Raw genomic sequence first — 24,642 nt, forward strand, 5'->3', positions numbered from 1 at the left:
TATCATTTCAAATCATTCCCTCCTCTCTGGACTGAATTCTCTGAGCTTGATATTCCAGACAAAAGCACACTTTGTTTGAATGGTGCAGATAATCTTCTAGTCCAGAAGACTAGGATTTTATTCCAATATGCCCGGACCGGTAGTTTTGTCAAGTATACATGTCAGCTTCTGAAGTTTTGATATGTGCTGCTCTGGACTGAAAAACTTAGGTATAGCATCAGATCCCCATGCCTCATTACACTTAATACAGGCACACCCCATTTTATTGTGCTGCGCTTTATTGCATTTCATAGATATTACTTTTTTTTTTTTTTACAAATTGGAAGCTTACAGTAACTTTTATGTTGTCAGATGATGGTTAGCATTTTTTTTTAGCAATAAAGCATTTTAAAATGAAGATATATGTTTGTTTTAGACATAATGCTTTTGCACATTTAATAGACCAGAGTATGTGCTCAGTTGCTCAGTGGTGTCCAACTCTTGGTGACCCCATAGACTGTAGCCCGCCAGTCTCCTCTGTCCCTGGATTCTCCAGGCAAGGATGCTGGAGTGGGTTGCCATTTCGTCCTCCAGGGGATCGTCCTGACCCAGGGATCGAACCCACGTCTCCTGTACTGGCAGGTGGATTCTTTACCTCTCCGCCACCCGGGAAGCCCAAAGACAACAGTATAGTGTAAACGTAACTTTCATATGTTCTGGGAAGCCACACACAAAAAAAGGCAACTTGTTTCCTTGCAGCATTTTGATTTATTGCAATGGTCTGAAACTGCACCTGCAATGTCTCTGAGGTACACCTATACCTACAACTGAACTTGTACGCTTTATTTAGATCCTCTTCTGGGCATTTTAATCCCCATTTTTGAAGGGAGAGAGGTAGAATGCTATATCTGACCTCACACAGCCTGGCAGACCTAGGTCTCTGAACACTCAGTCTAGAGTTCTGCCCACTTCCCAATCCCTGCCTTTGAGATCGGGTGAGTGGCTGCTCAAGGAAAGTGGCGAAGATGAAGAAACACACCTGATCAGCTACTGCCATCTGCATTCTTCAAGGACAGCACAGCGTAATGAATATTGAAATAACCCAACACTAAGTAGGTTTCTACTTCTGAGAATTGCCTTTGGTATAGGCAGACAAGGCTCTCTCTCTCTCTCTGACATCGGCAAACACTCATTCATCTAACACTTGTTAGGATCCTACCGTGTGACAGGCATTGTGCTCTGAGCTGCAGGAGACGTGACTTGACCGAGATTAGATATCTCACCCCAGGCTCTCACTGTCTTCTGGGGAACATGAGTGAGGTTTGAAGGTTGTGATTGCTGTCTGCTAGCCAACTGCAGTGAGACGGGTAAGCTCAACCAACTGGAGTTGAATTAATGATTGGTTGAATTTTAAAATATGAAAGAAGTGTGTGACTAAACTGAAGACTAAATCACTGAGTTGATAGATGTTCACTTTTATTTAAATCTATGATTCTAGGATTAGGATTTGTTTGTCTTAGTCCTTTCAGTCTTAGATACTGTAACTTTCACTAAAACATACAAAACAATGAGCCATTAAACTGACTAGCCAGGGTCTTGGGCTTTCTGTTTAAGTCGAGCTTAAGGGAGCTAACAAATTCAAAGGGTGTCTGCCTGCAGTCTGCGAACTCTAGAATTTGGAAATAATGATTTGCACTCGTGAGTCTGTGAGTGAAGTTGGAACAGTGCTGGCCTTGGAGTCACGCGATGGTCTGCCTTGAAATCTTGCCTCTGTTGGGGTCACACTAGCTGACTGATCCTACTGTGAGCAAGCTGCTTAGAGATCCTGTTTTCTCATATGTAAAATTGGGACAATGCCATATACAGAAGAGGTTTTGGTAAGGATTAAGTAACTTTCCAGTATGGTACCCTGAACCCAGTAGGAGTTCAGCATATGTAACCTAGCTCTCATCCCTGGTTCTTCACACTCCTGCTCCCTTTCATTCTCATTGGATTTCTAGACAAACGGTTTCTACTCCTTATTAAAATATGACTCCTACTGCTGAGAAAACCCTATTTGAGTATGTGACTGCAGATTAACTCAGAAAGACTGAAAGGTGAAAGAGTTGCAGTCAAGTAAAGGTTGACACTCATGGAGACAGGGAATTGTGTGAGTCTCCAGGGGAGACGGGGCTGGGGTGAAGGGGTTAAAGGCTCTGTGTAGCTTGGTGCAGGAGAGGGGCAGTGGGTCAAGGATGGTAAGCTCTGGAGGGCTGTGCATGGCACTGACTGTTGTGATAGGTGCCCTACGTGCTTATAAATGGATTTGAATTTCAGATGTCACTGAATTGGAGTAAAATGAGGGCGAAGGATGTAAGACCCAGCCCCTCCCAGTTAAAAAGCTGCCTTGACCCATTTCTTCTCTTGCATGAATTTGAAATGGAGCACCTTGCTGTGATGAGAGTCCTTCTTTAAAGACTGCCTGGATTGTCCAGTGTAGAGGCCACTTGGTTCAACCCCAAGCATTTCATTTGCTTCTCCTTCCATTAGCCAGGGTTAGGAGGTGGGTGAGACAGTCTTCTAGACTCATCTGGTGTGGCATCATGAAGGTAATCATTCTAAACATTAGGGAGCAAATCAGATTTTGGGTTGCTACTCAACTGGCCGTATCTGCTCTTTTATTGTCCTAAAAGCACTTTCTATGGAGCTAGACTGTGGTTTAATGAGGATACTGGTTGGGAGGAGGCTGGTCGCAGTGGCAGTGTAGATGATCTTGGAAAGTGCAAAGAGGTCACCTGCCAGGACACACTGATCACGCACTAATAGCTTCCAGAAGGTGTGATGATGCGCGTCTCTGCAGCCACTTGTCACAATCAAAGAAATGTTGATGCGAATCTTAGTCTTCCATCACTTGCTAGTTGAAGCAATGAAATGGGTTCCAGGATTAGATCCTAATTTGATAAACCCTAAAATAAGTGTATTATTATCTCACTCAAATGTCCACATCGCATATGCGTACACATCTAACCCACCTGCAAGTTCGATTCTGCCTCTGAATTGTAACCTAAGTCTCTCCATTTTCCTTGGTCTCTCCAGCTACAAATGAATCAAGTATTCATCTTCTTTCCCCTTCATTGTTATTGTAATGAACCAGGGTAGTTTAGTAGATGTGAAAACGGGCTCTGAGAGCACATTTTCTAGGTTTAAATCCCAGCTTTGCCACTTACTGGCTGTGCAATATTAGGCAAGTTTCTGAACCTCTCTGAGTTTTAGTTTCCTCATCCATAAAATAGGTAAAATGATATGCTTCTTCATAGACAGGATGCCTGGTGAACAGTAAGGGCTTGATAAACACTGTACTTCTTTTCCCCCTCTAGGAAATGCCTCCTTGGTATTCTCCTGCCTTCCTCTGTAGACCTGCCCCTATCCTCTATTGAAAATGCATGCTCAGTCGCTTCAGTCGTGTCCAACTCTTTGTAACCCCATGGACCATAATAACCTGCCAAGCTCCTCTGTCCATGGGGTTTTTCTAACAGAAATAGTGGAGTGGGTTGCTGTGCCCTCCTCCAGAGGATCTTCCTGACCCAGAACTCAAACCCATGTCTCCTGCATCTCCTGCACTGCAGCTGGATTCTTTACTGCTGAGCCCCTGGAGAAGCCCAAAAATACAAAACCAAAGTGTTTTTATCTCCACCTAGTAATCAAACTGCTTACAGGGCCTGATGGCACCTGGCCCCAGCCACACCTTGATATTATGCCTTCCATTTCCCATAGTGTGGCCACACGTATTTCCAGTGCTCACTCCAACATATCAGGCAAATTTCTACCCCAGGACTTTCACACGCCGTTTCCTCTGCTGGGAATGGTCTTCCCTGAGATGTTTGTAGGCTCTTCCCTTCTCACCCTCAGGTTTCAGCTTAGGTTCTCCATTTCAGAGACTGTCTTAGCTGCTCCGTGTGGAATATCTTCCCTGCACCCCGAGACTCTTTCTCAGGTTACTCAGTCAGTTGGCTTGCTGGCAGCTGTTGCCACTGTTTGCTGTGGCATCAGCGCTTAGGGCTCTGTCTGCACCTCCTGCAGCCATGATGAAGGCCTCTCCCTCCCAAGTGCCAGCCCTGCCTTCCCCAGCTGCCCTCCAACTGCAGGCCTCCTTTGCCCGGACACTGAGAACAGCCAGAGTGCCTGGGACCGCCCATGCCCGATGTCTAAATACTCCAGCTCCTTCACCCCTGTGGCCCGCACTGTCCCCAGAGGCCCCCTTCTGTGAGACTGGCAGCCTCCCTGGCTCCTTTCCTTCCTGGTCCCACTTCCCTGCTCTGCTTCCAGGGTCTTCTGGAACATCTCCTGGTGAGTGTGTCACCACCACCCAAACCTCATCTCCGAATGTGCTTCTGGAGAGTCCAAACTAAGACAGTTATTATCTTCTTAAACAGTTTCTGATGTTCCATTAGAACCTAATATCCATGAGAACAGTTCCTGTTACAGTAATCATCTCTGTACATGTTTAAGGATAGAAATATATTCATGTAGAGATTACAAATTATGTTTATAACCAGTGTGACATTTTTTGGACATAAACATACATCATCTTGAAAATTCCAGCAATTACACATCAGCCTACCCTTCTTGCCCTGACTGTGTTTCTGAATGACAAACTCTACCTTGTTACAGGGGATTCACTTACAGGTTTAGTGCATTTTCATGTTCTATGCTAAATATGGAGGATAATATGGCAAAAGCAATAGCTTGGTTTGGACTTTAAATGAGTATCTAGAATAAAGTTCTGAAAGTATGTTTCTTCTTTAGGATTTACTGCCTAATTATATTTTCATCCCTCTAAGATACCCGACAAGAATGTTTACAGTTGCTGAATTCCAACATCTCTGAATCGTCTGTGTATGCTGAGCTGGGGAGACAGATTTTGGCCCTCAGGGTTCATAGAGCAGAGATGAAAGTCACAGCAGAGGCAGGCTGGAGGAGAGTGAGGGATGACTGATGTTGTAATTAGGCCTGCTTCTGGGATGGTAACGAGAGTGAATCGTGAGGGGCTGCTTAAGACTGTGATGGGGGACAAGCCTGGTAGAGTTGTAAAAGCCTTGTAATCTGATCTGCAGTATGAAGTTGGTGGGTAGTTATTGATTTCCCAGTGGGTGGAGTTACTCTTCTTCATGGCACAGCAGCTAGAGGAGGGAGGCTATGAGAACCGTTTGCTGTCAGACTAGAGCTGTGTGTGGTTGTCCTCCTTCGTGCCCAGCTGATGGAACCAGGTGGCCTCTGACACCTGCAAGTGCTGCCCACACCAAGCAGAAGGGAAACAGCTGAGCGGAGCTGGGCTGGCACTGCTCAGCTTTGCAAAGTGGGTAAATGCTGGGTTTCAATTAGGGCTCTTCCCGGCTTGCTCAAAGGCTGGTGGGAGGGGACGAGAGCAGGGCAAGCCTTGACCACCTCAAGTTCCTCACGGTACCCCAGGAGGGATGAGCTGAACTGAATTTGCCTTTCAGTCAATAGGAACTTGACCGAAGAAGGATGAGTTTCACCTTAAAGCCTGTGAAAAATCAAACAGGATTGAAGAGTCCATTAACCTACACAGGTGACAAAGTAAGGGGCTGGCTCTGAGTGGAGTGAAATTCCAGGCAGACTTAGAAATGGAGTAACCGCACTGAGGATGGGACTGAGGCCCTGATATAGATACCTCATGTGTTTAACCTTTCTCTCCAAAGAGAGGGCCTCCTGGATGTTCTCAAGTCTCTTTATTCTGCAGGTGGAAGCGGGATGCACCTGGGATGGAAGAGCAGCAAACCTGTCCCTAGTAGGGCTGTAAGGGGCCAGTCTCATCTTCATATGTTCATGTGAGATGTTTCTGGTTCTTGCTCCCTCTACCTTAGCCTCAGGGAGGAGAGGTCATACCTTCTTTGTATGGGTATTGCTTTTTATCCAAAGGCCTCTGTAGACCCTCCCTCAGTTCTGAGATGAGGTGCATACAGGTCAGTATAGGACTGGTACGGAACTCTGCTTAGTCGCTCAGTCATATCCGACTTAGTGCGACCCCATGGACTGTAGCCCGCCAGGCTCCTCTGTCCACGGCATTCTCCAGGCAAGAAGACTGCAGTGGGTTGCCATGTCCTCCTCCAGGGGGTCCTCCCAACCCAGGGGTCGGACCCAGTCTCCCCCATCGCAGGTGGATTCTTTACCAACTGAGCCACCAGGGAAGCCTGGTACTGAATTGGTACCTCTGAAAAGACCACAAGGGACGATGTTGTTGTTCAGTTGTTAAGTCGTGTCTGACTCCTGGTGACCTTGTGGAATGTAGCAAGCCAGACTCCTCTGTCCATCATTTCCCGGAGTTTGCTCAGATTCATGTTCTTTGAGTCAGTGAGGCTAACTAACCATCTCATCCTCTGCCTTCCCCTTCTCATTTTGCCTTCAACTTTCTCAGCATCAGGGTCTTTTCCAATGAGTTGGCCCTTCATACCAGGTGGCCAAAGTATTAGAGATTCAGCTTTAGCAACAGTCCTTCCAATGAATATTCAGGGTTGATTTCCTTTAGGAATGACTGATGTGATCTCCTTGCAGTCCAAGGGACTCTCTAGAGCCTTCCACAGCACCAATTCAAAAGCATCAATTCTTCGGTGCTCAGCCTGCTTTATGGACCAACTCTCTCATCCATACATAACTGGTAGAAAAATCATAGCTTTGCCTATATAGTCCTGTGTTGGCAAAACGTTATCACTTTTTTAATACACTGTCTAGGTTTTTCATAGCTTTCCTTTTAAGGAGCAAGCGTCTTTTTAATTTCATTGCTGCAGTCACCATCTGGAGTGATTTTGACTATACGTGTACCTGAGAGATGGTGGTATACCACAACTACTGGAGACGGTTTGAATTTAGAATGTGGGGTTTATTCTGCCCTCAGCTTTGGGCTTCAGCTTCATTTCTGGGAAATTAATAAGAATCTCATTGTTTGTCCTGTTACGTAGACATGGTCACATTGTATGAGAAATGGGAAGCTGCAAGTCTAGCCTGGGTGCTACAGGAGCAGAGAACAGGTTACCCCAGTCAGAGCTGGGGTGTCAGAAATGTTGACATAGGGCATTTGACAACTAAGTTAAGACCTCAGAGGCAAGGAGGAGTTAGTCAGGTGAAGATGGATGGGACAAGTACATTCTGGGCAAAGAAAACAATGTGTGAAAACTGAGACACAGGAGGGGTGGCGAGGCTATGGTGGAGTGGCGTGGGACAGGGAGGGTGCAGGGGTGAGTGATGTCTGCCCATTGTGGGCCTTCAGCTCTGCCGAAGCCTGTGTGAAACTCACCTGTGCGTCCTCGGAGAGGCTCTACTGAAGCTCCTCAAGGAGGGGAGTCCCGTGGTCAGGTTTGAGTTTTGGGAAATTCCTGCAGCTGAGATTGGAAGAGGGGATCAGTTTAGGAGACTTGGAACAGAGCGTACAGGAAGTTGTCCCAGGGGTTAGATGGATTTGACTTCTCAGTGGAGAAGATGTTGGGGATAGAAGAAGAAATCAAGTCTGCTTGGTGGACTGTGTGCCTGGGAGTGTCTTTGCTCAGAGTGAGCACAGGAGAAGAAAGGGGCTCATGGGGGAAGACAGCAAGTTCAGATGTTGTTCTTAGGAGCATTTTTATCTGGGGCTGCAGCTGTGGCTGTTATCACAGGTATATCTGTGGCCTGACACAACTCAAGGTGGTTTCCAAAGTGGACAAAGGATCCATTGATCCTTCCATGGAGCTGATAGCGGGGAGTAGGAGACAATGAAAAAGGCCACCTTATTTGAAGTGTCCCTGAGTTGTGAAATTACTGCAAAAATATATCACACTTCAAGAGACTTATGAATTCAGGCAATGGCACCTTCTGCCAAAGGATAAAACTTTCTCTGAACAGGAAGAATTCAGAGCCCAGAAACACTGCATTTTTGTCTCTGCAAGTCACTTTGACAAAAGAAAACTCCTTTCTGTGACAATACAGAGTTGAGTAGCTCTGCAGGTTCCTAAGTGCCTGGTCTGAATTACAATTTGAACTTGTCATCACCTGACGGCAGACCTCCAGCCTTGTTTGGGCTCAGTTTCGCAGGCTGGGTTTGCAGGTCTCTGATGCTCATTGCCCCATCATGTAAACATTGATTTAAGACTCTGCAGTGTTTATCTTTTAAATCATTTCTGTTTGTTTGCTTCACAATCAAGTCACAATTTAGAAATGCTGCTTCCTGAGGCTTTACAGACTAATATGATCTCACAGCTCCAATTACAAATGAGAAAAATTATTTCATCTCAAAACAGTGGAGCCAGACGTTTCTGAGAAATCATGGTTAACGAGAAGACAAAGTACTTTCTGAAAAGCAGGTCACACTATTAATGGCTTCCTCAGCTAAAATCTTGCTGACTCTCAAAACCAAGGGCCCTCATCTTGTGGGGATGCTGGGTCTGATAACCTGTAAAGTAGGTGATTTTCAGATTGAAAAACCACTGATTCTGTTGTGGCCTGGTCTGGAGCTCCCACAACTTCAGTGGCTCACAAACAAGGCAAACATCCGCTGTCTTTCCACCTAGCAAATATATCTTTCTTCCTGCCCCTTCCTTTCAAACTCTGTTTTATGAATCATAGGGTGTTGGGTGAGGGCTTAACCATCATTTTGTTAACCCTGCACCTGAAACTTTGAATGCCTACCTCTTCATCATTCCTTCTCAGAAGCAGCTATATGTGTGTTAGTTGCTCAGTCATGCCTGACTCTGCAATCCCATGGACAGAGGAGCCTGGCAGCCTGCTGTCCATGGGATTCTCCAGGCCTGAGTACTGGAGTGGGGAGCCATTCCCTTCTCCAAGGGATCTTCCCAATCCAGGGACTGAACCTGGGCCTCCTGCGTTGCAGGCAGATTCTTTATCATCTGAGCCACCAGGGAAGTCCTCAGGAGCAGCTAAGCTACCTACTTTTTAAACATTTCTAGGGATGGAGAACTCACTGTTGTATTTTTTCATGAAAATCTAATAATTTAGCTCCATTTTAAGTAGAATGTAAAGTCTGGTACTTTTTAAGAAGGTCTTCATTAACACCTAAAATCTTTCAACTGTCCCTTTCCCTTACACCCATATCTTTGTAAGGAGATCTGGCTGAAGTGTCTCAACCAGAATACCAGCAGAATGAACTTTAAAAACGTTCTTGCCTTATTTATTTGGTGGTGCTGGGTCTTGGTGGTGGCACGTGAGACCTTTAGCTGTGGCATGTGGTATCTAGTTCCCTGACTAGGGATCGAACCAGGACCCCCTGCACTGGGAGCGCAGAATCCTAGCCACTGGACCACCAGGGAATTCCCAGAATGAATTTCGAAGGAAAAATCTGACCTTCACTAATTTGCTGCTCTGTTTTATGGCCAATGACAGGTGCCATTCCAAGAAAGTAAAGGCATCAGTTTTTTCTTGTTAACTTAAGTCTGCCTCTTATCTCTGCTGACTCTCTTGCTGTGATGGGCATTCTCTCCCACCCAAGTACAGAGCCTGGCACTTAGGGAACCTTCAGTAAATGGTAGACTGACTGACTAAGTGAAGTGAAGGAATGAGTTAATTCAGTTCAGTTCAGTTCAGTTCAGTTGCTCAGTCGTGTCCGACGCTTTGCGACCTCATGAATGGCAGCATGCCAGTCCTCCCTGTCCATCACCAACTCCTGGAGTTCACTCAGACTCGCGTCCATCGAGTCAGTGATGCCATCCAGCCATCTCATCCTCGGTCGTCCCCTTCTCCTCCTGCCCCCAATCCCTCCCAGCATCAGAGTCTTTTCCAGTGAGTCAACTCTTCGCATGAGGTGGCCAAAGTATTGGAGTTTCAGCTTTAGCATCATTCCCTCCAAAGAAATCCCAGGGCTGATCTCCTTCAGAATGGACTGGTTGGATCTCCTTGCAGTCCCGGGGACTCTTAAGAGTCTTCTCCAACACCACAGTTCAAAAGCATCAATTCTTCGGTGCTCAGCCTTCTTCACAGTCCAACTCTCACATCCATACGTGACTACTGGAAAAACTATAGCCTTGACTAGACGGACCTTTGTTGGCAAAGTAATGTCTCTGCTTTCGAATATGCTATCTAGGTTGCTCATAACTTTTCTTCCAAGGAGTAAGCGTCTTTTAATTTCATGGCTGCAATCACCATCTGCAGTGATTTTAGTTGCCTCAATAGATTAACTCTCTGTCTACCTTTACAGAGCTCCTTTCTGTAGATCCTATGTGTGTGTGTTAGTCACTCAGTCATGTCTCACTCTTTGCGACCCCATGAACTGCAGCCCACCGGGTTCCTCTGCCTCTAGAGTTTTTCAGGCAAGACTACTGGAGTAGGTTGCCTATTCCTCCTCCAAGGGAGCCTCCTGACCCAGGGATCAAGACTACGTCTCCTGCGTTGGCATGTGGATTCCTTACGAACACTGAGCCACCTGGGAATTCCCACTTACAGATGTAGAGGTTTTAAATGATTTCAAATCTTGGATCACAAAAGTCTGTTGTTTTAGGCTTTAAAACAAAGTCTGTTTTTTTTATGCTTTAAACTCGAGACCATACATTTCCTTCTCCAGATCTTTCTTTAAGCTCTTGCCAAATCTTTAGTTTCGACAAAAAATAAGAATGTTGTGTCAGAGGGTAGGCGTGCAGGGAGGTGGAACCCAGCAGTTTTACTCTCATTTGCATCGCTTGGACTACTGCAGTAGCACATTCTCCGGTCTCTGCTCTCGGCCTTTTGCTCCCCCCGCTGCTCTGCGTGCTACAGTGGAATGTGTGTGTGCTAAGTTGCTTCAGTCTTGTCTGACTTTTTGTGACCCCATGGACTGTAGCCCTCAGGCTCCTCTGTCCGTGGGATTCTCCAGTCAAGAGTACTGGAGTGGGTTGCCGTGCCCTCCTCCAGAGGATCTTCCTGATCCAGGGATCAAACCTTCCTCTCTTGCGTCTCCTGCGTGGACAGGTAGGTTCTCTCCCGCTAGTGCCACCTGGGAAGCCCACAGTGGCATGAGTCACCTTTAAAAGAAATGTTCTTATGACTCCCTTTGCCCAGAGAACTGTGGAAGAACAAGATTTTCGTTGTTTTAAATTTCCTTTATTGCAATCTCTTTTTATTTTACAAGCAAAATAAGCTTTTCAAAAAGGAAGTCTTTATAATCCTTACCTAATTTAATAAAAGAAAGAACAGTTCCTCTGGTGGGGTTTAATTTTGACAACATCAGTGAAGGGAGTTAATTTTCATGAAGTTGGTGAGGCCCATCTCCCAAAGACAAAGCGTTTGCAACTTCATATGAACTCAGTTTTACTTATAACATCCTTCTTTTATTTTTAAAGAAGATTTCTAACCTGGGTATTGATAGCAAGGAAAGGTTACTGTTTGATTCTTGTTGCTTATAATGACAATTAGGTTTTGATCAGTGTTCAAACTTGGACACTAGGTAAATGCCATCTTGGGTCAATGATACACCATTTCTGTGGACCTTTATGTATGTATTTAGTGGCTGTGCCTCATGACAAATGGGGTCTCAGTTCCTTACCCAGGGATAAAACCTGTACCCCTGCTTTGGTAGTGCAGATTCTTAACTACTGGACCACCAGGAAAGTCCCAATATAGCAAGCATTCTTACACATACAATTTCCTGCAACAAACAAAAAGTTTCAAAGTTACAAGTTAACATCTTTTAGAAGGTAACTTTTAAAACGAATTGTTAAGTAAACGTTGCAGGAAATTTCTTTAGCCATTTTAATAAAGAGACTTGGACAAAATTTCAACTTTATGGTGCTAAGATATGGGATAAGCAAAGATTTAACTTAAATTTTATGGTAATTAGTATGTAGATATTATACAGTCTTTTTTCTTATCTCTCTAAACAAAGGATAATGGCTAACTCAACACCTTGTATTCTCAAAAGTCCTTAGGCCAACCATTTCTTAAGTCCAAATAAAATACCATTAACCTGTAACCCTTGATTACACCTATACTACCGAACAAAGCTGAATCAAAATTTTGTTGCCTGTAATTTTCTTTTTCCATAGAACTATAACCTTATACCTACCACTGAATTTAAGAATTTTATTTTCAATATTATCTTCTATTATTCTGGGGCTTCCCTTGTGGCTCAGGTGGTAAAGAATTGGCCTGTAATGCAGGAGTCCTGGGCTCCATCCCTGGGTCCAGAAGATCCCCTGGAGAAAGGAGTGGCTACCCACTCCAGTATCCTTGCCTGTAGAATTCCATGGACAGAGGATCCTGGCAAGCCATAGTCTATGGGGTCGCTAGAGTCAGACACAGCTGAGTGACTAACACAAACTATAACTTTTTGCCTACTGTTGAATTTAAGAATTTTCCTTTTCAGTATTATCTGCTATTATTCTACTTCCAAGAGACTATTCTACTTACCCAGGTCCATGTACTCTATTATTTATTTTTAAAATTTTTATTGAAGCATAGTTGATTTACAGTGTTGTGCCAGTCTCTGCTGTACAGCAAACTGATTCAATTATATACATACATTCTTTTTAATATTCTTTTCTATTATGGGTTATCACATGATATAATTGTGCTTTATAGTAGAACTTTGTTGTGTATCTGTCCTACATATAACTGCTTATTCAACACATCTGCTACAGAACCGCAAGTCTGTTCTCTATGTCTGTGTTTTGTGGATATGTTCATTTGTGCCATATTTCAGATTCCACTTGTAAATGATGTCATATGGTATTTGCCTTTCTCTGTCCGACTTACTTCAGTTAGTATGATGCTCTCTAGTTGCATCCATGTCGCTACAAATGGCACTATTTTCTGCTTTTATATGTTTGAGTAATATCCCATTGTATGTGTGTACCATATCTTGGTCCAGGTACTCTAAATCACTCTCTGTTCTCTAAATCTGCACTCTACCAAAGACAATATTATTTCTCAGCAGTGACCATTTCAAATGACACTTCTTTCATTCATTCCACCAAGATTTACTGAATAGCTACTATTATCCAGATACTGTGTTGGACACTTGAGATTTAATTTGGCTGTCATGAAGCTTACACTTTGGTTGGATGAATGGGCATTAGTTAATTACACTGGTTAGAATTTAATTACAAACTGATTTTGGTGCTCTGAAGGAAGGGATGTGATTCTGTCAGAGCCTATGAAGTGTCTATGTACCTTCCAGCCATAGATTATTTCTCTCTTCTGAAGCCCTCACGGCATTTGATAACTCTGCCAGTTGAAATCTTTGGCTGTGAGCAACATAAACCTATTCTAGTAAATTTAAGTAAAAATAAGTGCATTTGGATAATAAGGACTAGTCCAAGAATAAGAAGAAAAGCTGGGGAACCAGTCTTCAAAGAGGGGAGACTCAGTGTAGCCCTGGGAGAGGAGGCAGCATCTACCAATGGGCAGCCTTCCTGGGGCGCTCCTGTACAGACAGGTGAGCTCCTGGAGAGATAATACCCTCTGTCTGGTGGCTAAGAGCACAGGCTCTGCAGTCAGACAGGGGCCACCACCTACTATCTGTGCAGACTGGGGCATGTCCCTCTGTTTCCTCATCAGCACAAGGGGAGAAATGACAGTATCTATCTGCCTCCTATAGTCACTGGGAACGTTAATGGAGGTAATTCGAGCAAGACACTTAAAATACACCTGGCACCTTGTAGGCACTCAGTATGTTAGCAGTGTCAGCAATTAATATTTTTAAATTTTCCTCGAGGTTCAAATGAACGGGATATCCTAAATAGGGTCCCTTGCTCCTTGGAAGAAAAGCTATGACCAACCTAGACAATATATTAAAAAGCAGAGACATTACTTTGCCAACTAAGGTCCATCTAGTCAAAGCTATGATTTTTCCAGTAGTCATGGATGGATGTGAGAGTTGGACTATAAAGAAAGCCAGGCATCAAAGAATTGATGCATTTGAACTATGGTGTTGGAGAAGACTCTTCAAAGTCCCTTAAACTGCAAGGAGATCCAATCAGTCCATCCTAAAGGAAATCAGTCCTGAATATTCATTGGAAGGACTGATGCTGAAGCTGAAACTCCAAATCTTTGGCCACCTGATGTGAAGAACTGACTCACTGGAAAAGCCCCTGATACTAGGAAAGACTGAATGCAGGAGGAGAAGGGGACAACAGAGGATGAGATGGTTGGGCGTCATCACCAACTCGGTGGACATGAGTCTGAGTGAACTCCGGGAGTTGGTGATGGACAGGGAGGCCTGGCGTGCTGCAGTCCATGGGGTCGCAAAGTCAGACATGACTGAGCAACTGAACTGAACTGACCTGAACCTGACCCTTGTCCAGAGGAAGGCAGGGAGCCTTGTGACAATATCTCTCGGACCATATTCCATCACAGATGGGCTCCCCAGGGTGAGACCAGGATGCTGTGCCAGAAGGTGTAGACCCTGGGCGGACAGAACGAGACGGTGTCTCCCTCCCCCTGCCTTTCCCTTACTCTGTCTGCTGCCTCTGCTCTTTGTGTTGTTGCTGACTCCCCCTGTCAGGTTTTAAGTGTCTAATGGGCGAGAACCATATATTATCCCTGTACATCCAGAAATGCAGCACCTTCCACATCAGAGATATTCACCTCTTATTTGCTGCATTGAATTGAAATAAAATCGGTGCTTGTGAGTCACATTTTGGTGCTAGAAGCATCTAGGTGGGGTGACTTGAAATGGTTTTGAGTTGTTCAGTCCCCTCAAGGTTTGCTGGTTTTAAGAGAAATGTAGAAAGAAAGCTGTGTAGGATTTCAGAACCTTCCAGGTATTTCCTGAGACAGCAGTGCCAGGAGAGTTACCCTTCTTTGCAAAGGTTTTAATTTATTTAAAATGAAAGCCATGGTGCATAAGGAAGTGGGAAGTAATTCTTTATTATTATTTTTTTTTTACTATTTATGCTAGTGAAAAATGTCTATCAATAGGGGTATGACAAATGAACAGATATATCCATACTGTAAAACAGCTGCAAAATCTTAATTTTGATCCCTGTATATAATAACATAGAAAGAGCTCCAAAAACCATTGGTGACTAAAACAATATCAAAGTACAGAACAATACATACCGTATAGTCCTCTTTTATAAAAAAGGAAACAAAACAAAAATGATGCTATGTTTTTATACTGATACATGCATACGTAAAACATAAAAAAATGATCTTGAAGGATTATCATCATATATGATGATAGCATATGCAATATAAAACATATGCAATATGTTTTACTTAAATGAAAAGCCAAATCAAAAAGATGCTACATATTTTATACCAGTGTACACCCACATATACACACATACATTTTTATATGTATATACACTTACATGTGTATAAAATACAATAACTGGTTGGTTGCCTCTTGAGAGTGGGAGTTGGGAGAAGGGCCAGAATTGGAAATAATTTTCTAAGAAAATAGTAACCTAATTTCTAACATTTACATTTTTACGAGAAGGATGTACTCATGAATTGTTTATGTAATGAAACGTTATCGAGAAAAGAAAGGAAACTAAAACAAACGCGCTCACATGCCTCTGAACTGCCTTCGCTCCAGAATGCCGGGACATCCTGCTTCCTGTCATCACCAAGGAACTGAAGGAGCTGCTGGAGCAGAAGGATGACCTGCAACACCAGGTCCAGGAGAAGAAGTACTGTGTCGAATTGCTCAACAGCATTTTGGAGGTCCTCAGCTGTCAGGACGCGGTGAGTCTTCATGATGATGTAGGTGTCCTGAACTCAGACTAGCGCTCAGTTGATTAAGTTCTAAAATATTGATGCTGATGAATAGCAGTTGAAGTCTAAAGATAAAAGTCAATGGCTTGCTCAGCGGGCTTACTTTTCCAGTGACTAACTCCCCATCTGTGAAAGACGGCTTGGGGACTGGAGCTAAGCGTGTAGCATTTTGTCACTGTATTTCTTGTTGAATAGGCTTTCTTAGGGTGTGGGTATGGATATATTACAGACATTTTAGGAGAATTGTTCATTTGTTAAAACCCTGACTTGTAGGGATGGAAATGAGGAGATTTTTCTATGCTTACATAGCCAAGAAAACTCACTTACCTGCTTTCTGGGCTAATTTTCCTTGGTTTTCCTTCTTTAGTTACCTCCCACAGTGGTGAGATGGTTAAGACTCTTTATGGGTGAACAGAATGCTCAGGCCTAGACCCTAGAGATAGGCTGAGGAGTAAGATGGTGCTAGGGAGATGGTCCTGGCAGTGAAGCCAGTGTATAGTGGTTGACATCATTCAGAGACTAGGCAAACTTGAGCCCAAAGGAAAGTCTTGGTGGGAGTAAGTAGAGGGCTTCCAAAGGGCAGAGTCTGCAGAAGACAGTGAGGAAGATGGAGTGTGGTAACAGTAAAGGCTGAGTGAAAGTGAAGGTGAAATTGAGGTCGCTCAGTTGTGTCCGACTCTTTGCGACCTCGTGGACTGCAGCCCACCAGGCTCCTCCATCCGTGGGACTCTCCAGGCAAGAATACTGGAGTGGGTTGCCATTTCCTTCTCCAGGGGATCTTCCCGACCCAGGGACTGAACCCAGGTCTCCTGCATTGTGGGCAGACGCTTTAACCTCTGAGCCACCAGGGAAGCAGTGATTAAACACAGGACTAGAATTCTTGAGACTTGAAGATGGGGATAAACAGTCTTGGTTTGACTCAGGTTCGTTTGCAACCTTACTTCATCCCTGAATAATGTCCAGGAGTGTCTCTCCCTAGATGGGCTGCTCTCAGAGCACCAGGTAGACCCAGACAGCCAGTAAGTCTTCCCTGAGTGTTTGTGTGACCATCCTCTCTCCTCCCTTCAGATTCACTGAGAAGGGCTTTCTAGATAAATTGGATCTGTGATTGACTATATTAGAAAACTGCAAAACAATATTTTTTCCTGTTCATATCCAGCAGTCAACCATTATTATCAGTTTCCTAGTATGTCTGTCTTCTGTCTTGTCTTTTCCACTTCTACCATCCTGGTTGTTTTTTCTTGTCTCATTTCTAGGTAAATGAGGTATATAGCTAGCTTCATTCATTCATTCATTTGTACATATGATGTACTAGGTATATGCCAGGCATGTCTTTTTTCCTAAGAAAATACTTATAAATATATAAAGAAAAAGTGACAATATAATATAATGACTAAAATCTAGATGCATCCTAGGAACTGGAAGTACACAGACTGTGTGTGTGTAAACATTTTTGTCAAGGAAGCCTTCTCAAGAGAAGGAAAGCTTCAACTTCACTGTTCAAAGTGAATAATTAAATAGTGATCACCATTGCTACTGTATTTGCTGTTCTATAAGTACTTGCTAAATGCAGTCCAAGCCTTCTTTCTCCACACACTGATCACTGCTAAAGATTATCATTCTCATTTTACAAATGGAAACCTGAAATTCACAGACTTAAAGTTCAAGGACAGACAGCAAATAAATAGAAGGCTGAAAATTCGAACCCAGGTTGTCAGACTCCAAAGTCTGCATAATTATAGACACTGAGGATACAAAAGCATGATCTTTTCCCTCTTGTATTTTCCTATCCTGTCTTTTTTGTGGGGAGAGTGAGTATAATGCCCCAAAGCTTGGGTACCTATAGTTCACTCTATGAGAATGTTATGATGACGGTGCTGTTTTCATCAGCATGTTCACTAGCCTGCTGTTGAACTGGTTCCAGTCTTTGCTATTTGATCTTTAAAAAGAATTTAGGGAATGTTTGCTCTTACTCTCACAATGTAAAAAACATAACGATTGGCCCACTATATCTCCAGAAATTTCCCAAAGAATATGGCTTCTTCCTGTTGAAAAGAAGTTTCCAATGTTTCTTATACTGCAGTGCTCAGGTTCCTTTTCATAGGGAAAAATTCCAGATACTTGGGCTTACGCTAGTGTACCCCCGTTTGAGGACACACTTATCATGTGTTCTGTCAAGTTCCTGATTTGGGTAAAGGGATGGCCCCAGTTCACAAATCAGATGTCAAGCAGCAATGCTAGGCTCTGCCTGTGCCAAGGGAGTGGGCCCCTAGAATTCTATCCTGACAAGTTGTCATCATTTTGTTCATTGGGTAATACCAGACACTGGTGAGAAGAGGCCGCTCTCTCACACACCCCAAGTTCTTGGGACTTCAAAGCCAACAAGTGCATGGGAGGCCCAGGGCCCCCATGGGGCCTGTGGCGGCTGGACTTCAGGTGTGTGGGAGGCGCAGGGCCACTCCCCAGTGCCTCTGAGCGTGCTGGTTTGGTAATGACTTCTGAACACGGGGCTAAACCACCTCTTTCCCAGGATGAGCAGCTGTCTTTGCTGGTGAGTGGGTGAACAGTATTGTGACCATTGGGTTTGGTACAGTGTTGGCACCGTGTGCGAGCTTCACATCCAACTTCTCCAGCTCATGAAGATAGAAATCTCTCCTTCCTCTTCTCAAAAGCGTTTTCTTCCATGAAGAAGATCCATTATTAGTTTGAGTTACACCAAAAATCAGAAGTCCCAAAGTATCTAATCCAAATTTCTCTTATTCCAGGATATGGAAGCTCTCAACTCTGGCTACACATTACATGAAAGGAGAAGCTTTTTAAAAAGTAGTTGTGCCTAGGTCCCAGTCCTAGTCGTTGTGCTCTGATTGACTGGCGTTGGCCAGAGTATTGCTCATGGGGTGATGATAATAGGCCGCTAGGGTGCAGGCCCGCAGCTTCAGTGCAAAAGGTCTTAGACGTGAGTGTACTTCCCAGTGACCTGGAGGAGCTGTGAAAACAGGGTTCTGATCGTTAGGTTTGGAGGATGGGGCTGATCTTGGGTCGCCTCAGCCTGCAGCAGCTTGAAGCAGATTTTGGTTCTGAGCCAGAGGGGTGAGGTTGGTCCATGGCAGTGGAAGTACTGAATCCTAGCTGCTAGGCCAGTGGCCAGTGACAAGGCCCTGGTCCTTTGGCTTTGCAGAAAAGAATTCCCACAAAGACGGAAAGTAGTGAAACAAGTAAAGTGTTTATTAGGAGGAAAGGAATATAGACCATGTGGACAGATGCAGGCAGACCAGTAGAGACAGTCACTCCCTTGTGCTGTTTAAAATCGCTTACATGGGGAGTTTCTTCCAGGTTTCCTTTGGTCAGTCATTTTGATTTGCCTGTTTCTGAGCCCTTATTTGGTTTGTCTCAGGGTTCTCTCGTGTGTGTGTGTGTGTGTGTGTTTGAGTGTGTGTGTGTGAGTGTGAGAGTGTGCATCTCTCAGCCGAGATGGATTCCAGTGAAGAGGCCTGTTGGTAGCGTAGCATCACTCTTCTTTTGACCTCCAAGGAACTCTGTAGTTGGGAAGGTCTCCTTGACTTTGAGAGTGAGAAATACGAGGTCTCTTGTCTGGGCAGGGCCCCGCCTCCTCTCTCGATTGTGGTTGCCCTGTTGTTGCTGTTGTTTGCTTGTTCAGTTGTGTCCAGTGTTTTGTGACCCCGTGGACTGTAGCCCGCCAGGCCACCAAATTTCCCAGGCAAGAATACTGGAGTGGGTTGCCATTTCCTTCTCCAAGGGATCTTGCTGACCCAAGGATGGAAACCTGTGTCTCCTGCCTCGGCAGGCAGATTCTTAACCATTGAGCCGTCGGGGAAGCCCTGCCCCACCCCCCCCCACCCCCCCGCCTCGATTGTCCCGCTGTTGGTATTTTGGAGTTTGTGTCTGCAGGGAATGGGCTCCAATTGCTCACTTGGTGGGAGTGGGAGGCATCTACCTCTTGCCTCAAGGCCTGATTTTTTATTTTTCTAACAAATGCCCAGATGATATGGATACTGCTGGTCCAAGGACTACACTGTAAGAGCCACTGCTCTAATGTGACCTAATTTTTTTTTTTTTTCTAAATCTTCACGACTCTCCAGTAATGGAAGAACAGCTGGGCTCATCCTCAGTTCTTTACCTTCTTAATTGAAGAGCCCTTTCCAGTCCATAAACCATCTCCTCTTCCAGTATGGCATTTAATAAACCATAAAGTGGCAGTCTTCAAACACCTTCATTTGTGCTCATCAGCTCATTTTCATGTGGTAGTGGGGACATGGGCTGTGTGAAGCTCTGACTTTGAAAATCCAAACCATCAGACGTGCTTTTGGTTTCTTCAGGCACCAACTTCTCAAAATTGGAAATTTGGGAGAAAAAAACAAAAAACAAGAAAGACTCCTAGGGTAAATGCCCTGGATTTTTCTTCTGGTTGCTTGGATCCTCTGCATTGATAACACCATAGCCATCTATTTTTAAACTGACTTTCTCTTGGCACCATGGAATAGCCTGTCTCTCCAGCTCAAGCATGGGCTATACCTACCTCCTGAACGATTGCCAAGGGGGCAGAGCCACGTGTGGAAATTTAGTAATTACAGTGCAGGTTGCCGAGCTTCCTTTTTGAGGGACCTTGTGTGTTTGAGGAATGGGAAAGAATGCTTGTCTTCAGAAGGTTGTCATTATTTGTGTAATTACAGCCCGACACAGCAGGCCTGGCATGAGGAAGCTATGTTTACCACCTTCTTCATTGTAACCCTGGGTGGCTTATGAGTCGGGAAGGTTTGTCTGCCTAAGCTTAGGTCTTGATATATATATATATATATCTTTTCTCATTAATGTTTGACTGTGCTGGGTCTTCGTTGCATGCTGGCTCTCTGGAGTTGCGGCAAGCGTGTTCTACTCTTATTTTAATGCGCGCGTCCCATTGCAGTGGCTTCTCTTTCTGCAGAGCACAGGCTCTAGGGTTCATAGACTCAGTGGTTGCAGCAAGTGGGCTTAGGAGTTGTGGCACGCGAGCTTAGCTGTCCCATGGCATGTGGCATCTTCCCAGACCAGGGTCAAACCCATGTCTGCGACGTTGGCAGGCAGATGGACCACCGCGGAAGTCCCTTGATATTTCCTAATGGTCCTGTTACGTTCCCTCACTCAGCTTGCTTAAGTTGCACTTTAACGTAGTAGAGGGACAGGCTCAGGTGAAGGGGGAAAGGCCTGACTTCTGCCTTATGTCCTGTATTGACTCCTTTCCTCCCCCTCACCTGAGCAAGCTTAGTTGTCAACTTAGGTTACTTTGAAAGACGGTTTCAAACTGGCTTCATTCTATGCTTTGCCGGCTGCCAAGTAACTCATAAAATTCAATCTTGTGCCAGACCTGGAGGAGCTGGCTTCCCCCCGCCCCCCGCCCCCACTTAAATCAGGCTTTTCATTTGTATGTTTCATTTCTCCGACAGACAGGAGAGTCATCACGTTGTACCCTGCGTAGCGATCACAAAGTGGGTAAAGATGACTCCTGATTCTGAAGAGGGGGTCGTGTTGTGTGTATCTGCATCGTGAAGGTAGAGAACCTGCAGAATCAGCTTGAAAACAAAACAAAAACAAAGCCTTTCGAGTCCATTGACTAAACCTGAGGAGTTTTACCAAGGCCCTCTGATAGTCATGATTGGTTTGGGGTTTATGCTATCTTTATTCATCAACTTAGACACTGGTAGAGAGGGTTTTTGCTCATGATTGAAATGTCCTTTCCTATTCCTGTTCTTTTTATATAAGCAAACTCCCAAACTCCTCTTAGGTTCAGCTCGAGTAATACTTCCTGCCTGCAGTCTCACTTCCGTGTCCTCCCTGCACCCCTTATCCTAAGGCGGGTCTGAGGCTTGCTTCTCTATGTTCATGGCCGTGTGTTCAGACTGGCACGACAGCGCTGATCACTGTGTTCTGCTTTCTGCTGTGTCTCCTGCCCGGCTCGGAGCACCGAAGCTCCGAGAGCACGCCTCACTCCCGCCACCTCGCAGAGCTTACCCTTCCTGCCTTGCCTCTTGCCGATTCCACTTGGACTCTCCAGCCTCCTCTCCGTTAAAGTTCTTGGAGTGCCTCAAGTGCCCACACTCTCTCTCTGCTGGGCTGCTGCACGCTGTCTGCATTGTCAAAGCGCACTGCCTCCTCTCTTTGCCTAGCTAAATCCCACCTAATGTTCAGAATCCAGATGAAACGTCACTTTCCCTGGGAAGTTTTCTGTAGGCCTCCTCCACAGCCCTCTCTTGTGGTCCATAGAGCTCACGCCAGGGTTATCATCCTCTGTGGACCCATCTGTCTTGTAACTGGGAGTGCCCTGCTCTGCCATGTAGCCCTCCCCTTCCCCTTGCACATCCTGTGTGAAGCCTGGCTGTCTTTTGAAGGAATGGAGAAGTGAAGGAATATGACTTGTCCACATCAGGGGCAGAGCTTGACTTCCTCATCAGGTCTTCCACTCTGATTGCTAAGAGGGTATGCCCCTTCCTCTTTCAGTCTTCCCTGGTAGCTCAGCTGGTAAGGAATCTGCCTGCAATGCAAGACACCCTGATTTGACTCCTGGGTCAGGAAGATCCACTGGAGAAGGGATAGGCTACCCATTCCAATATTCTTGGGCTTTTCTGATGGCTCAGCTGGTAAAGAATCCGCCTGCAATGCAGGAGACTTGGGTTTGATATCTGGGTTGGGAAGATCCCGTGGAGAAGGGAAAGGCTACCCACTCCAGTATTCTTGCCTGGAGAATCCCATGGGTATATAGTCCATGGGGTCACAAAAAGTCAGACATGACAGAGCAACTTTCACTTTGGATATCAAGTGCAGAGGTTGAGTTAATCACACAGTTTATGGTGATAAACTGTGATACGTTTTCCTCGTCAGTCTTTGCAAGGCCCTCTCTGGTTTCATGTATGTGTGTGTGTTTCTTACCTTTGTCCTTATCTCTTGCTTCCACTCCCCTACCTTCCCTACCTGCTTCAGGCAGTTCAGCTACTATGTTGAACACACATGTGTGAGTTTGGGTGTGTGCATTTTAAAACACACAAACACATCCACTCACCCTCACATCCCTTCCTTACAGAGGAGCTGACATTGACTGCAAAAGGGCATTAGCAAATTCAGTCCTGTTAAGGTCCCCTGGGAGAAGGCAATGGCACCCCACTCCAGTACTCTTGCCAGGGAAATCCCATGGATGGAGGAGCCTGGTGGGCTGCAGTCCATGGGGTCTCAAAGAGTTGGACGGGACTGAGCGACTTCACTTTCACTTGTCACCTTCATGCATCGGAGAAGGAAACGGCAACCCACTCCAGTGCTCTTGCCTGGAGAATCCCAGGGACAGCGGAGCCTGGTGGGCTGCCGTCTGTGGGGTCGCATAGAGTCGGACACGACTGAAGCGACTTAGCAGCAGCAGCAGCAAGGTCCTCTGGGTGGAGGAGGGCCCGAGGTGGGCACAGGGAGTCGTCTGTCCAGGGGTGTTTTTCTCTAGTACCGCTGGACCTTCCATGTGTGATGGAAGCAGGCCCTGCCCTCCTGTGCTTGGCTGTCTTCCTCTGAAATTCTGGGCTCCTGTGAATCCCAGGCAGCATGCCTGATGCAGGCTTGAAGAGAGGCTGATGCTGCCTCTTTGCATTATCAATTAGCTCCCAGGATCAATACTGCCCTGCAAAAGCAGCGGGTTTTTCTTCTAACCTATCTGCTCTCTCATATATCACATGAAAGGCAGGAAGAGAAGACTTGCTGAAATCCTTTTGTCTGTGAGGCATTCCAACAGAACAGCCAATTAAGCTCTACGCGTAAAGTTGAAATAGATGAGAATCCTATACTTCCACTGTGTCTAAGGCCATTTCTATTTACCTGTTGCACTTCCTGTGCACCTGAGGTGTTAAATGTCCTCTCCCTGGGCCAGGGGCGTGGCACGGCAGTGTCGTGGACAGTGACACATGGGACGCTTTCTTGCTGGGCGCCCTTCAGCCTGCGAAGTGCTTTCTCACACGTCACAGCTGTTCTCTTTCTGGCCACCACATGGCAAGGTCAGTTTTATTATCCCCATTCCACTGGCCTAGAGTGGGAAGCTTGGTGACATTCCTAACTGAGGTCAGAGAGTTAGTAAAAGGCAGAGCCGGCAGGGACTCACCCTGTCTCACTCCAGAGTCAGCCGTTCACACATCACTGTGTCTTCCATGACTTCACTGACCCACTACCACTTAACACTTTACTAGCATCATTTCCCTGGTGGAGGTAAGAGTTAGGCTGCATTCGTGCATCCATCCCACAAACGACAGGAAGAACCGTGTGTGCTACGCCACATGCTGAAGCTACAGGGGTGAGCAGAGCAGGGGCATGTGCTCACTCTGCTTCTGATTATCTGGGGAACCCTGGGAAGTCAAGTAATCTCTTGGTGAAAACAAGGTTGCTGTGTCCCTGGATGGGTGTGCCAGGATTACAAGAACATCTGTGAAAGCATGCAGCATTGTACTCGGTGGATAATCTCTACTGGGTCCACGTGGCTTTGCTTCTTCCTTCACTAGTTTCCTTTGCTCCTGTGCTCTTTCCACTGTTCCGGGGTGCTTCTGAAACATCCCTGTAATTCTTTAAGAACTGTTAAGGGCCACGTGGTCTCCTGGGAGAATGGCGAACAGGTCCCAGGCTTAGGGAGCAGTCAGTACGCCGTCGGCACTGAAGGCAGACCGCAAGCGGCCCTGGCGGCAGCCAGATGTTTTGGAGCTCTCGCAGGCGCTACAGGGGCCTGGCCAAGGAGCGCAGGTGCTGCTGCTGGAGCAGAGCCATCACCTGCGGGCACCTGGCCCTCACCAGGGCTCCTGGAGGGCCTGGAGAGGGCGTCAGCCTGCATCTCAGGGGCTCCTTTGGGGTACTCCAGAACTATGGGGCTCATGATAGCCACTGTATGGGACAGTGTGCTGGAGCTGGCTTGCACCGGCTCATGAGAACCAAGTGTTAAAGTTTTAGGAAGTTTGTGAGCTATTTGTTAAATAACAGCCA

At 45.6% G+C, this 24,642-nt stretch overlaps 1 protein-coding gene across 1 annotated transcript in view; it reads left to right on the forward strand.

Annotated features, from left to right (window-relative positions):
• Positions 1-24,642, forward strand: part of DOCK2 (dedicator of cytokinesis 2) — a 444,911-nt gene that overhangs the window by 139,052 nt on the left and 281,217 nt on the right. The window contains exon 25 of the mRNA XM_068990795.1: positions 15,473-15,621. Coding sequence (XP_068846896.1) covers positions 15,473-15,621 — 149 coding nt within the window. The remainder of the gene's footprint in view (positions 1-15,472; positions 15,622-24,642) is intronic.

This window comes from Capricornis sumatraensis, chromosome 18 (assembly GCF_032405125.1).
Source record: "Capricornis sumatraensis isolate serow.1 chromosome 18, serow.2, whole genome shotgun sequence".
Classification (NCBI taxonomy): Eukaryota; Metazoa; Chordata; class Mammalia; order Artiodactyla; family Bovidae; genus Capricornis; species Capricornis sumatraensis.